The 16226-nt window shown below is 35.6% G+C and overlaps 1 protein-coding gene across 19 annotated transcripts in view; it reads right to left on the bottom strand.

The window, feature by feature from the left end:
- Relch (RAB11 binding and LisH domain, coiled-coil and HEAT repeat containing) overlaps positions 1–16226 on the bottom strand; it is a 91289-nt gene that overhangs the window by 24576 nt on the left and 50487 nt on the right. For 17 of the 19 annotated variants that reach the window (XR_001784195.2, XR_001784196.2, XR_387169.4 and 14 more), the window contains 7 exons: positions 13707–13778; positions 11641–11781; positions 10940–11104; positions 9141–9288; positions 4751–4907; positions 4090–4213; positions 2568–2616 (listed from right to left, as the gene is read on the bottom strand). Coding sequence is in view for 14 of the 19 variants with exons in the window: in XM_006529501.4 (XP_006529564.1) it covers positions 2568–2616; positions 4090–4213; positions 4751–4907; positions 9141–9288; positions 10940–11104; positions 11641–11781; positions 13707–13778 (856 nt within the window). In the remaining 5 variants the exon portion in view is untranslated. The remainder of the gene's footprint in view (positions 1–2567; positions 2617–4089; positions 4214–4750; positions 4908–9140; positions 9289–10939; positions 11105–11640; positions 11782–13706; positions 13779–16226) is intronic. The other 2 variants (XR_001784197.2, XR_001784198.2) reach the window with 1 other exon arrangement.

Below are 16226 nucleotides of genomic sequence, written 5' to 3'. Positions count from 1 at the left end.
TTGTAGCATTTTGTAAAACATAAAGGCACTTAACTAAAAGTAGTACCCAGATATACATTTTTTAGCTTGTTTTATCTCGGGGATTCTAGTTTCCAAAGGCCTCAACTATATGTACTGTAGGTTTTTGGCCAGACAGTGCCCTGTTAATGTTCATGGAGGAGGAATTAGATTACATAAATGAAAAGAAAGAAAAGCAAGAGATTCCAACCATGACTGTGTGACATATGACCACTCTCTAAGAGTCGTTGTCTATAAATAAAGTGAGACTTAAAAAGAAAACTTCCAGGGCTGATGAGATGGTTCAGTGGTTAAGAGCACTGACTGCTCTTCCAAAGGTTCTGAGTTCAAATCCCAGCAACCACATGGTGGCTCACAACCATCCATAATGAGATCTGATGTCCTCTTCTGGTGTCTGAAGACAGCTACAGTGTACTTACATATAACAATAAATAAATCTTAAAAAAAAAAGAAAACTTTCAGACATGACAATGAGGTAAATTATTTAATTCGTTTACACACTTGTTTTAGTTTCTATGTTCTTAAATTTCTTTTTGATGTTGTTACTGTACCTCTATTTTTATAGTTTATTTAGTTCCAGAGCCATACATAAAGAAATTGAGTTGATTTAACAATTCATATGATTTCAACAACAAAACAGGTTTCCCATTAGTTAGCATTTAAAGTTTATTTTGCTGGTAAAGCTAACTTTTTCATGGGAGGATATTGGTGTCAGCTGAACATGACAGTGGTAGTAGAAGATTAAATCTGGGCTGGAGTAAGTGGCATTTAGCAATCCTGACTTTAAAAATGGGGTTAATGATCATTTTCATTCTGAACAATCAACTATTCATGTTGTGTCTGGCCAGCAGATCATAGGGTTGGGTTCTAGCCTGGAAAGGCATTTTGGAAACCTGGAAGAGAAGAGGGGCTAGGCTGCGCGAGATAAGGAAGGAACCAAGACAAAGGTCTCTGCTCAAGGTTCAATTTTTACTATTCCGGCACTCCATTATAAAGGAAGGGGGAGGGACCCGATTCCCGCCAATTAATCTTGGAGTCCAATAGCAGGGTGACCGCGTGTACCGCTCCGAACAGTAAAGCGACAGGTTCCAGCAGTGGGCGTGGCAGAACGATTGAGCCGGTAAGCTCCACCCAGGTGTAAACAGTGGAACCATTAAGGCTGGGGGAGGGGAGGCTACATATTCACAGCTAACTTGATTTTAAAAGCTGTCAATTCTCAGTAATTAATTTTTTCTTCACTAACTCATCATCAGAATTAGTAACCAACTTAAGCATCAACAATTAGGCATTCTAAATATCAACTCTTTAAAAAAAGCTACTAAAAGTAACTAACTGTATTGGCTGGTTGGTTTTGTGTTAACTTGACACAAGCTAGAGTCATCAGAGACAAAGGAGCCTCAGTTGAGAAAATGTCTCCATGAGATCCAGCTATAAGGCATTTTCTCAATTAATGATCAATGGGAGATGGGCCAGCCCATGGTGGGTGGTGCCTTCCCTGGGTTGGTGGTTCTGGGTCCTATAATGTGAAGCTAGCCTGTAAGCAACATCCTTCCATGGCCCCTGCATCAGCTCCTGCCTCTAGGATCCTGTCCTATTTGAGTTCTTGTCCTGATTTCCTTTAATGATGAACAGCACTACAGAAGTAGAAGCCAAATAAACCCTTTCTCCCCAACTTGCTTTTTGGTTATGGTGATTGGTTTCAGCAATAGAAACCCCAACTGAGACTGTAAATTTTGGGAAGTATTTCTTAAACTCTGCTTCCTTCAAAACAAAACAAAATAATAAAATACCTGTACTTTGCACATGTCATTGACATTTTATTCATTCTTCAACTACTTCTAAGGACACCAGAAATTTTATAAACCACCTAATCACAATATTGAGGTAAGATTTTAGACAAAGAATTGTCTATGTGTTCAAGACTGATGAAATAGAAGTTGCTACATATTCCATTTAATATGTTTTATAATTTATTCTTAGAACTGAAAAAATACACCGGGGTACAAGAGGTATACACGATCACTTTCTTAGGCCAGTGACATTGGCTTAGAGTGATGCTGTACCTGCACTGTCTAAGACACATGGGTGAAAATGATCAATGCAAGGTTTGATCACACAGACCCATAGTTTCTTTAAATTTTCTGTTTCATTAAAAAACAAAAACCTTCCATAACCTTCATTACTTTCCACTGTTATTTTATGACATTTCCACTCTTATTTATTAATGCTGCTTGTTAAGAATGAAGTATTCTGAGCACACCAGGGCACACTCTAAGGATTAAGCACCTAGTTTGAGAAACTTGGCCTTAGGCCAGTTTGGTCACAAAGTAGTTATTTAAAATTAAAGCGAGGAAGGAAGAATTCACCCCATGGGAAGATAACTGACATGGCTCAGAGGGATGACTAAGAGCTTCATGATACACATTTTCCTTTTCAATTACTCTTTTAAATGTATGTAATTTAATGATACTGAATATAGTAACTGAATATAGTATTTTTCCTGAATAAAAAGGTTCAACTTTTTTTAAAGTAATAATGGACATACTTACCAATATTTTCTTCAGAGAGTCTTAAAATCTCTTGGAACTGGGGTTTTACCTAAGTAATGCAAAAGAAAGACCTATGGATTAATTAGTGATAAAATATATACTTATTACTGATACAGGTATATATTGAAATGGTTAGAAACACATTATATTTAATTAACAGGGCCTTTACAGATAAAAATCAATTCAAATCAGCAGGTATTTTCAGAATAGTCTTTGGTTTCTTTTCTGAAAATAATTTCAATATAATTTTAAGTACTTAAAATTATTTCCTCCTAAAAACTAAATTTAGAGACCAAAAAGCTCACCTGCATACCATTACATGAGTAAATATTATATCACCATAATATGATTAGAATTATTGGAAAAAGCATCTGGCTATATTTGAAAAAAAAGTCTCCTTTAGAATTGTCATGGTTAGCATGTTCACAATCAATAAATTCCTTCAAGTAAGATTTTTTTCTTCACTATCTTAAGGTAGAGCAAATGCTCAGGTTTTTAAAAATGGAATTATCATAGATTTCAAACTACTGAAGACAATTCTGCAGTGTTCAATATTTAAATGACTCCTAAATGTTTTTCTGAACCCATACAGCTAGCTATTTACTCAGGAACTATTGAGCAATTTCCAATGATAATGGTAACAGACTGGGGAAGAGGTAAAAGGATTTTGCTTTCTTGTCAGCATCTCAGTCTTTTTAATTCACATATTTAATGCAGACTAAAAGGAAGAACACTGGGGAAAGATTAATCTGCAGAATCATAGAACTAATACTGAATCTCTTCATTTCGCAAAACACTAATAATTACTTAACTTATTAAAGCAGCTAATACACTATAAAGGAAGTCTGAACTCAACAGTCTATTACAGAATACTTTTTTGCTTTAAACATTGCAATAATACAGATTCAACAGGAGCAGAAATTTAGTGTTTACTATGAGTATCTTGATGAAAACCAGATTTAAAAAACATTAAAACTCTTTTAAAATTAGTTCTCTTAAGCAACTATCCTAGCAATAGACTATGAAGACAGAATTGAAGAAGACATTGGCTGTAAGCGTCCTTAAATTTTAACATGTGAAAGAGTAAACATCGCAGGCCACAGTGACAAACCACACCCTGGTAATGATGGAGACACTCATTTGAGTCTCCATGCTGTTTTTAAGAAGCGGAACCCTTGAAGCAAATGTTACAGGTTGCTGTGGCTCCTCACCTCAGGTTTTATCAAGTGCTAAGCAGACAATTGCTTCCAAAATCTGTTCTATATGGCAAAAAACTTGATCACTAGTCAAAGGACTGGGTTCTTTCCCCTGATACGCCTATGGTAAAAGCCTTTGATAGATTTACTGTGGCAGATCTCATAATAAAATCTCAGTATACCCTAGGCTGAGGCTAAATATACTACTAAAATTTAACTTCTTAACAGATAAAGAGAGGGATGTGTTATCATTTACTTTGTTAAAGAATTATCATATTATGATTCTGTCTCTTGAATATAAGAAAAGATGTAATATAAGTATTTACCTTAGTGTTTGTAAAAATTTTGCCAAATGTCCGGCAAAGACGCCAGAAAAATCTGGAGAATTCATGGACACAGGCAGTTGAGGTTACATTAATTTTGCCCACTATTTCTATAAGCTGTGGCAACCTGAATGTGAAAAGAGAGAAAAACAGGAGGGGCACATGTAAATGACTGTCTCCATAATCTGCCTGCAACGGCACAGATGCAAAACCTGCATCCCTATGTTCTCTGTAAGCAAAGGATGGCTTTCACATCCTCAAATATCAGTCTTAACTGCTTTCTATAAAACAGTTTTCTGCATGTTAAGGTAACAGGATTCAAAATCATGGGTTTGGTACATTACAAAACCTTGGTTTACACAACATTCATTCTAGACTCAAAACTAATAAATTAGAATATTGTTTAAAGCCCTTTACTTCTACTAAACTCAAGGTGGCAGGTCAGTCCTGACATAACATAAAGACGCAGTTTCTTCACGGAACATTACATACTCCCAGGGAGTATGTAATAAGTATTGCCTTTCAAGCTTTGCTCTGAAGATGCCAATTTATGTTTCTTAAACAAATTAAATCCATTTTACAAACTTTCTGTCTCAAGTCTAAATATGAGCTTTTTTCTACTGAGCTAATTTAATATAAAATGGACACAGAGGTGGTAACTTACAATTGATTGACAACCCAGAGTAAACTCTCCCAGCCTGTTGTGCCTTCATGTTCCAGTTGGTAATCATAAAGTTGTAGTAGCACTGCCAATTGCTCACGACTTCCAATAATAGTAGACACATCTTGCAGAGGTGACATAGGCCGAGGGAACCTAGTCACTATAAATAACAGAAGCAAAATAAATCACATAGGAAAAAGTAGTTTGGCTACTTAGCTATTCTGTCCAAAACAAAATAAGGCCCTCAGTCTAATACTTAATTAACATGTTATAAACTTTAAATCTCAAACATTATAGAGAATTTGAAACCCCCATACTTTAATAAATGCTTTAATGAAAGTTTGTTAGTGAAAATTATGTTTATGTAGGTTAAATTAAAATTGGTTCAAAGGTAAGACTCCAATAAAAAACGGCTTAAGTTAAAAAAAAAAAAACAAAAAAAATGTATAATTCATACTGTTTATTCCAATGAAATAATCTATAAAAGATATCCTAGGGACTAAAATTAAAAGCAGGGAAAATATGTTTCACAAGAGAAAATAATGATGTAAAATACTAAAACCTCAGCTGAACAAACTTCTTTAGGAGTTAATTTTCAATATTAAGTGTTTTATTTAAAAAAATTAGTCTAAAATGAGTTAATGTAAAGTATTAAAGCCAGTGACAGTAAGCTAAAGCACAATCTATACAGTTACTGTAACCAAGGTCCCATACTATAAACTTAAAAATTCTGAAGGAAAACTAAAAAAACTCACTTTTAAATCATGTAACTAAATGTGAATATATACAGGTAAATATTAGTATATTTTAAAAGCTTAAGCATATTAATAAAGCCTGTAATCCTATGGACCATAATCAGATTTCTTTTTTAAATTATATTTTAATTTTGCCTGTATGTGTGTTTGGCAGGGGGTGGGGTGGGTGGGTGGTACACATGTGCTACAATATGCATAGTGGTCAGAGGACAGTTCATAAAAGCAGGTTTTCTCTTTCTATCACATGGGTACTAGAGAGTAACCTCAGGCCATCAAGCTTGATGGCAAGAACCTTTACCCACTGAGCCATCTTGATAGTATATATATGTATACATACCATAGTATTATGGAATATTTACATGACTATTAATTGAATAATAGGGACAATTTAAACCCTTGTTCTGTGGACCACTGCCCTCTGCAGACATGCCCTGCCCCATCCTAATAAATGCTCATTTAATTTCAGGGAAAAAAAAAAGCTCCAAGCTAAATATAAGACTATCAAACTCTTGTGCTGCAATAGGCATTCAACAATATATTAAGTGAAGAGCACAGTCATGGCTGCTATGTGAACTCACGTGGGTAACATCACGACCTGGATTTCTGCTTGAATTCTTACTAGCCTTGCTCAGCAATAGGAGATATGGATAATGAGGGGTACCTGTGTTTAAACTTCTACATCACATCAAATCATATCTGATACAATTTCAACCAGAGTTCTATCACCTTGGGCGCAAGCCGATATTCTATGATGGAATGAATGCTTGTATTTCAAAATTATTGGCACAGATTAGAAAACAATGTAATACTTAGAATTAAAGTAGATGGATTGAGATTGACTATAAAAAGAGTGAGACTGAAGGCATTCTAAAATCTGAGTCCAAAAGAAACAAAATGATGACAGGAAATAGGCAATTAGGAGGATAACTTTGAGCTACAGAGAAGAAATAGGAACGTCTGGGTGGGTGGGCATAGTAGTAAATTCCTTTAATCACAGCACTTGGAAAGCAGAGACAGGCCTCTGAGTTGATGGCCGGTCTGGTCTGCAGAGTGAGATCCAGAAGCCTTAAAATATTTGTCTATTTAACAACTGTTTTAAAAAATTGAAATCTATCATTCATGAATATAGAAATTCTCAGAATATCATTTTAATAAGATGGTAAAGCAATAGCGTTTTATCAGCAATGAAATGTGCACAGTAGTTGTAAAGAATAACATCTGCTATGAATCTCTGGAGGTTAGTTTTAAAATGTCAGACAGTGCTTCCTTGTTCATGAGTATACCCCAAGTGCCTGATGTAAACTTTGGTTAACATTATGAAATAACTGGCAATAAACAACTTTCATCTATCATCCTTCATAAAAAAACCACAAATCTTTAGACATAGTAAATTATATACCCTAAGTTGTACATAGGTATATACCAAGATATAAATATAGATAAGTAGATATTCCTTAAAAGATGATAGTCAATTTTCACTTATAATAAACAGAACACTTAAATGAAGGATACGACTTTAATATTTAATTAAAAGCTGGGTGTAGTGGCACACACCTTTTACAACAGCACTCCAGAGGCAGAGGCATAGAGAGACCCTATCTCAACCACCACCACCACCTCCACAAGCCAAAGAGGTACAGCAACAGTAACTAAAACCAAAGGATTATTATTGCATAATGAAGTGTTGCAGGTTGGCTTAACCCTGCTTGCATTGAAATGTTAATTTGCCCCCCCCCCTTCCTCCAAGACTGGTTGCCCCTGAGACAAGAGAGTCCGCACATAAGATGCTGAGTGGCCCTGCCCCAAGTTATTTCTAATTGGTAAATAAAGATGCCAACAGCCAATAGCTGGGCAGAAGAGACATAGGTAGGATTTAGGTTTTGTGGGCTTGGGGTCTAACAGTACCATGAGGAGAGGGAAGAGTGCAAGAGGAGGAAGGGGAAGATGTCATGGCTTAGGGGAGCCATAAGAAAATGGCCCTGAGGGCCGGCCAATTGGAGTTACAGATGAAACATTGTAATAACTTGGGGTTATCAATAGGAAAGTAGACTTAACAGCAGAGGGTAGGTAGCTGCCCAGCTCTTGTGTTGTCGAAGGCTTATTGTAAATATAAAGGTATGTATGCCTTTCATCCAAGAACTGAAAATAGCTAAGGTAGGATAGAAACCTCAGGTCAGGAACTAAATCTTTTTTACAACAACAAAGAGAGTCACATGAAGTAGTGCTTATATAAGGAATGTGTTCAGAATGACAAGTGGATGGCAACAGTTGGCATTCAAGGAGTATTTGTTAAATACATTAAGAATGATAACCAATATTATAGGCTGAGCTAGTCTCTCTGCACCTCTCCAAAGTCTTCTGTTTGGAAATTGGACTGCTATTGGTATGTTTAGACAAAGTGAGCTCATATGGACGGTGGACCGGGTAGGCTTCAAAGGCAGTTCTCAGGTCTTTACTCTTAAAATATCTTCTGTCCCACAGAGCTACAAGATCACATATTTCTGCTGTTAAAGATACCTAACCAGTGATATTTTGTTAAGACATCAGCAAACTAACACAGAAAACTAGGAGGAGGAAGAGAAAATTAGAAGGACAAGTTAGTGCTGTGGTAGAATTACAAAGTGACTAGCTTTGAATTCTTAAGGGATCTCAACTTATAAAGTTTGAAGTTTTAAAATTACCTTTAATATAAGAATTCTTTAACAGAAGCTAGTAAGACACACAAATAACTTCACAAAAACCTAAAAATGCTACAAAAGTATTTCATATTCAGGTACAGAATCTGTACAGCCTTTTCCTAGTTGTACTGCAGTGTGGCTATGAATCACCTGCTCTACATTACATGTCATTTACTGGTTACTAGGAGTGTGACTTGATGTTTTTTTTTTCTTTCTCCTTAATCCCAGTCCTGGGGATTGAATCTAGTACCCCTGCTCACATATTGAACAAGCATTCTGTATTCTCAGCCTGATTTCATGAGTTTTGGAAGACAAGTCATTTTCTTTAAATGAGGGAGTGGGGAGAGAAAAATCTTAACCACATGCTTATTTCTTTCTATCATGAAAGGAAAATTTATTTATTATTAAAAATTACAATTGTATTTATCTTACCCTTCTGAAAATAAGAGAGCTAGGGAAGAAAAAAAAAGGAAATGGCAAACTTCGCACACTAGCACTAGTTATTATTAAACGAGCCTTTTCATTGACTCAGAGATATCTATTCCAGCTTCCTAACAAAGTCTATAAATACTGCCAGCCTGCACTATTGTGAGGCTCTGTCTCAACAAACCCCAAAACAATCCTATACAACCAACCAACAACCAAAGTCAAGCAAGCAAGCAAGCAAGCAAGCAAGCAAGCAAGCAAGCAAGCAAGCAAGCAAGCAAGCAACCCACCCACCTACCTACCTAATGGGTAACAGAAGCACAAATATTGCAAAATAATTTCAAATGACTTATCCATAAAAGATGAAACTATAACATTTATCTGAAGCTTTAATAGTCTCTAAACACAAGGTTCTATATATTATATATACATTTTAGTACCTGTTCCGATATATAATGATTAGAATCAAAACAACTCTTTGGGAAGCTAAATGGGTAATATTCTACACCTTCCTTCAAGAACCCAGTCCAGTACCTTCAATATGTGGTACTTCACCATGCAGCTTGGCTTTGCTGGAGAAAGGTGCGTTCTGTAGCACTAATGCAAAGAGAGATGGGATCAAGGACTGCAAGGCAGAAAGATACATGTGGAGCTTGTGTTCGTCCAGCCCGTGCTCTCCTTCCTGAAATATAAGGGGTGGGAGCTAATCTTAGGCTCTTGAAATCACACTGCAAGTTGGATGCGTAACTCCCTTTCTATGGCCAATTAACATTTAAGGACCTCTACTTTAGATAACAAATGCATATGCACTTAACAGAGATGTTTATGAAAATTGTGAAGCAAGAAGGCACTGTAGACATACCAGAATCTTTAATATAAAACACTCAGGGCAAATAGTCATTTCCAATGCTGGGAACAGTTTTTTTGGGGAGTGTCTTGTCTTTTGAAATTTTTGTATACTAGAGTGAGCCACAGAAGTCACAGTAAGTATGGCACTGCCAATTCTGTAGAATCATTTGTTTTCTGTATTTCCTAAGTGCTTTGAGACACTTGGTACCATCTATATTTGCAAGTACTAAAAGTACTATAAAACAATTCTATGTAGATAAAATGCAGCAGAAACTTCAAAAAGAAAGAGATGACAGAAAAAGGATTGATATGGTACCCAGAACCAAATCCTATAATGAAAATCCCAAACCTGAACACTATGATTAGAGATAAAGGTAGTTGTTGCATTCAAATCTACTTGAGATGTCATTGTTATAATAGGAAATAACTCTGCTATAATCTAAGAGATAGGACTTAGTTACAGTTAAGTTCTAAATCAGTTAATTTCTATACAGAAACATTACTAAGTAGAAAATTGAAGACACTTAGAAGCAATATGGTATTATTTATACCATAGCAAAGTACACAAAAATCAAAGCATGGTTAATTATCAGATAGAAAGAATGCAAATACTTAATATAAAAAAGATCCCTACATTTTCTGACCAAGCCACTTCAGGCTTCAAGTGCCCACTGTGAAATTTAGAAAGTTTTAAGATGTAAGCCAATATACATATACATATACATATGAGATCATCTATTAGTTTTATGATTTATGATAAGAGCCTTGTAGATCCTTGAAAAATTTGAAACACAGAACATAAGAGTTTGGAGTCAGAAACAACTATAAATTTTTGTATGACAGCTGGAGGACCCTGGTAAGTTACTTACACACCAAATCCTAATTTCTGTATAAAACACAAAATATACCTTAAAGGGTTCTAAGAGTGAAAAAGGTCTCTCTTTTATAAGAAACTAAAGTATTGATCTTATCAGTTTATATAGGCATCTATGAAATATCAGCTGCTAGCCTCTCAAAGAACACTTAGAACAAAAATTAGATAAAGAAGTATCTATTATCTTCTCACTGTTCCTTCAATCTTCTGAGTACAATGAAGTTCTCTTTATGAAGTGTATACTGGGGTAGGTATTGTTATAATAGTTTTGACAACATATAAATAAGAAGGCTACAGAGACTGAGCATTTACTTATCTCTGCAATCTGGAACTAGAGCTGATGTTTGATGTAAAGCAGTCATGTCCTCAGAGGATGCGAGGAGAACTGGCTTTCTATATAATGCTTGTGCAGTCCAGGAAGATGCTAATTCAGCTACCAAGGCTCATTATGCCCTTTCTCTTCTAGCTTCTCAAATCTCTCATTAGTGATAATGTGCTACACTATTGGCTTAGTAGTACATTTTGTCTCTATTTCCCAAAATTTCTCAAAGATGGTCTAAAAAAGACCCTTTAAACTATTATAAACTATTTAAAAAAGGGAAGAACTCACCCTGAGAAGCTTTTCAATCTTGTTCAGTAGTGTAGGTATAAGATGAGACTGTAAGTTTCCAAGTTCAGTTGTCCAGGCAGCATAGGCTGGTAAAAATACTTGGTGTGTTGCACTAACAACTCTTTCTGAGGGATCACCCAGGGCAGAGAGCAACAATTCAAAGCCCTGATAAAGAAAAAGGCAAGTGGAGATTGTTAAAAGAATAAATTTCTAAAAAACTTAAGAAAATGCAACAAATATGTATTTCAAGAAATTGAGACAATGTTTTAACTCCCATTTTCTTAAGTGTTAATGTATCATGGATGAGCAGAGATAGGGTGGGAAACATGCACACTCATTTCCAATTTCTTGACAGCTGCTGCACTGAAAGCAGCTGTCTTTTTCTTTTTTTTTTTTTTTTTTTTTATTTATTTTTATTGTATATAAGTACACTGAGCTGTCTTCAGACACTCCAGAAGAGGGAGTCAGATCTCATTACGGATGGTTGTGAGCCACCATGTGGTTGCTGGGATTTGAACTTCGGACCTTCGGAAGAGCAGTCGGGTGCTCTTACCCACTGAGCCATCTCACCAGCCCCGCAGCTGTCTTTTTCATTGACTGCTTAGATACACCACCTCACTTGCAGACAACCAAATGTCTGAATCAGTACATTTCTTAAAAATTGATAACAGGGTAAAAGAAGTTTCCGCTGAAAAGCATACCTGTTGATATTTGTCAGGATCATCAATGTAGCCCATAATGATACCCAGGCTTTTAATCACAGCTTCTCTTACCAAATCAGCCTTATCTTCCATTAACATCTGTTGCAACATTGAAAGAACCAGGGAACTACGGATTTCTTTCTGAAAATAACCAATATTTTTTTATGATTTATTTATGTTATTTAGTATAATACTTAATAACAATGTCAATTACAGCTGTGCCTTATCTTACTTTTAATCCAACTTCTTTTCATTGATTTATAAGTGGTATGTGTGTGTGAGTGTGTGGGCTTGTGTACACTGCATCATTGCCTGTGATAGCCAGAGAACTTGGATCCCCTACAACTGGATTTAGAGATGGTTGCGAAACACTTGGTGTGAATGCTGGAAACCTAGAGTTACATGAATGCCAGGCAGGGCTTAAAACTGAGCTAACTCTCCAGCACCCCACACTACTAGTGTTCCCAGTTATGTTAAAAATCAGCTTAAAGGATGAGATTAAAATTAAGTTATCAGGGGCTGAAGAGATAGCTCAGTGGTTGAAGCCCTGTCCTGCTGTTACAGGACTGGAGTTCTATTCCATATGTCAGGCAGCTCAAAATCATCTGTTAACTATAGCTATATAGGTATGAATATTGCCTCCTTGAACAATTGCATTCATGTGTAGCCCCTATCCCTGTCTTTACACACAATTTAAAAAATCATAAAAAATAAAGTTATCAATATCCAAGTTCATATCCTTCTTTGTAGTTATTGAAACTTGTTCAAGGTATAAAATTAATCAAGCCTAAGCTTGTTTTGGAATCTTTAAAATACATAATAAACAGAATAAAATAAAAACACAGACCTGGCTTTTGTTTTGACTTTTTATTAAGTCTTCTTAAGTGAACACCGCAAACATTTAAGACTATGAGCTGATTGTATTTATGTAGACCTGTAATCCTAGCACATGGGTGATGGATTCAGGAGGATTAGAAGTTCAAGATCATCTTCTACATAGCAAGTTTCAGCCTGTCCAGGGTTTACAATGAGACTGTATTTCACAAAACTCAAAGCAAACCAAATTCCACAACAAGTCTCTACTTAAATTTCATTACTCCATCACAGACTGAATGATAATATACATATTGTTATATACATACATGATAATATACATATTGTTCATTTAAAATATACATATTGTTCATTTAAAAATGTAGATTTTCTTTAAGTCCAGAACGTTCATCACTTAAAAAAGGCTACTAATTTGTATAGGCTTCTGGTAGTATATACACATTTCCCACAGTTCTAGAACCTACTTAAGATCCATTTTTAATCACTGGAAATGATTTGTCTATATGTATTCCACACAATGTCATGAGAATGAGAATGTCTGTCACATATCCATTCTGAATAAGCTCAGCTCAAAAGTGTGTGTTTTTCCCCAAGAAAAGCAGGCCCAGAAAAAAGTGACCGCCCTAAGTGCTTTTCCTGAAAACCTTGCCAAACCTCAGTATGCAGTCAAAGTATTTCCTATTATTACTTTAATTTTGTGTCATAGAACATTACAAATATCCAAGGGTTAAAATTTAGTAAAATGAATAATTTTACTAAATAAGCAAGGTTATTTATTTTTTTTAATCAAGCTGTTTGTTTTAGGAATGTGGGCTCTGAAGAGCACATCCTTCTCAGGACATTTGAGGTCTGCCTCTGTGATCAGTACCATCCAGGAGCACTTCTGCTCACCACTGCTTCTGTACCAGCAATGTCTGTGTAAGTATACGAGAGAAAAAAAGATCTTATTAGGAAACTAGGTTCCACCATATGTTCTTCTTTGGAAGAAGCACAAGGAACTTCCCAGGGTTCTCAGAACCTACTGTCAGAATCATGAGTATAGGTACATATGTTTATATGCACACACAACCAATTACGATATACTTATTTTAAAAATTACATTTGTATAAGCCTCTTTTTTTTTTTGTTTGCCCATCTCTTTATTTTATTTAAAAAGCATGTCTAAGAGGATTTGGATTAAAATGTATGATAAGACACTAAACAGAAACAAAGAAAAAGAAAACCGTTCTTACAGGAAGGTAAGGTGCCAATGCTCCACAGGACTCTGCCACGAGCAGTCGTCTTTCTGGATATTTGTGATTAATCTGGAGTAAAAAACCAAGCATATTAGTCAAGTGTAAGCAACATACCCTCTCTTCTCCCAAAGGCAATTACTTTTCACCATACATCCTGCTAAGACTACAATATATTGTCTTCCTTTTCCATTTCTGGCAATTCCTGTGTGGCTATACCTGGATCAGGAATAAGGGAATCAAGGATAGTCTAAATATTAAGGCACAGGGGTATCTGTTAAAGAAAAAAAAGGGAAAAAAAAATAAAAGATGAAGAATTGGCAATGTATCTAGAAATTAAGTATTTGCCTAGGACTACACTTTTCTTAGGATATCAGAAGAAGCAAGATCTTCTCTTAGCAACAGAAGCACAAGTCTTAGTTGGAAATCTTGCTTGTAGTATGTGATAGACATCAGTCTGCTCTCTGCTAAAAGGGCTAGCAAACAGGTTAATCATGACTTAACCAGCGAGATGAGAATTGTTTCTTTTTAAAGAAGATTTCTTTCCTGTTTGTATATGCAAAACAGTGGAGTTTTGCTATGTGCTAACTACACTGAACCATAACAAAAAAACAAAACAAAACAAAAAGACACATACTGGGTTTTGTTCCCATATGTCTTCTTCATAGAATATAAATCTTTCTTTCACTGGAAAAGTATATCTGTTCTCATATTCCCATATCAAAAGATGATATAATTCAATAATGGTTTAGATGCCTAAAATTAAGAAAAGAAATTATATAGAAATCTACTGGGCAACAAACTAAAGGTAGGTGGCTAGGTAGATTCCTGATCCATAATTACAAAGATTTCCAAAGAGCTATAGCAAAGATGCATGCATTAACATCTTGGAGCTAAATTTAATCCACTCACAACTGCTCTGACAGCAGAGAAAGTCTTAACATTAGTGTGCTGTATAAAGTTCCATCTCATTCCGTCCCAGCCTAGTGTACTGTGTCTCATTTAAGTACACACTCAAAATCAATTGTATTTCTGCACTTAACAAAGGAAAAAGAGTCTCTTTCAGTTTACAACTAAAGTACTTAAAGAATGAAGTACAAAACGTACATTCTGAAAACTACAAACCACTGTTGTAGGATATTATAAAAGACTTTGATGTATGGAAAGTCACCCTAAACTTAGATTAGGATTGAAATCCTTTCCAGATCAATCTGTAGAATCAATAAATTTAAAAGTCAGGCAGTGGTGACACATACCTTTAATCTCAGTACTTGGGGAGGCAGAGGCAATGCGATCTCTGAGTTAAGAGGCCAGCCTTGTCTACAGAGTGAATTCCAGGACAGCTAGGGTCTCCGAGAAAACCTGCCTCAACAAACAAACCAACCAACCAACCAACCAACCCAACCCATCCAACCAATCAACCTTCCAGCTGGCTTCTTTGCAGAAATGAGAAGCAGATCTTAAAATTCACATGGAGATTTAAGAGACCTACAATAGCTACAGCAAACCTAGGAGCACAGTTGTGTTGGGAGTAATAAAAGGCTTCAAGTTTCAAACTGAATGCAGAAATGAATGTAAATACTCTATGAACACACCAAAACCATTTAGTAATTACACTCTAGGTGGCACTGGATTTAACAAAACTCTCTTCTGGAATGCTTTTGAGAAAGTAGCCCAGGCTTCCTTTCAATTCACTACTGTAATACTGGTTGGCCTAGAACTCACACCATCTTTTGATAGTGAGCTTCACTAGTACTGAGATTATAGACATGTACCACCATGACTGGTGTAATTAAAAAAATTTTTTTAGGGTTTTTGAGACAGGGTCTAGCCTTGACTTCTCCTGTCTCTATCTCCTAAGTGCTGGGATTATATGGGTTTACCACCATGCTCAGTTTGATAAATGCAAGTTATAAAGGGAAAATGGAAAAACTATAAAACATTTATATGCACACGTGAATAATTGCACAGATTTATCAACTCAAGGTTTCATGGTGCATCGAAGTTAATTTTGACTTTAAACAACTAGAAATACACCCTAAATTTACATGCTTTGTAATAAAAAGATGTTGTCTGCCATTGTCAAAGGTAAGTATTACCACATTGTTCACTTTACACACTGAACCTGATAGCTCTACTACTTTAGTAATAAATGCCCAAAGAAATTAGGACTAGAACTTTTGGTGTTACCTGTGACCAATATTTTTCTTAAGAATAAGAGACTGTAATATTGTAAATTCGGCTTTATAAGCTTGTCTCTATAATGAGAAAGTACTTTTTAAAGGTGCTAATGACTTATTATGTCTACAAAATCAGAGTTCTTTGAAGGACTGGAATATTAGTATACATTATAAAAGTAAAACTACTCCAGAAAAAGAATTTTATTATAAATATACAAACCTGCTATATCAATGGTCTACACTTTGCATACTGCATGAATCTAAAATAAACCTAAATATACAAACTGTGTATGTCCTCCATTTGTGTGAGAGCACACACTGCTACCTCTTCCTTAAACTC

Source organism: Mus musculus, chromosome 1 (assembly GCF_000001635.26).
Source record: "Mus musculus strain C57BL/6J chromosome 1, GRCm38.p6 C57BL/6J".
Taxonomy (NCBI): Eukaryota; Metazoa; Chordata; class Mammalia; order Rodentia; family Muridae; genus Mus; species Mus musculus.
Note: the sequence above shows the minus strand (reverse complement) of the source record. Positions and strands in the feature narration are given on the sequence as shown.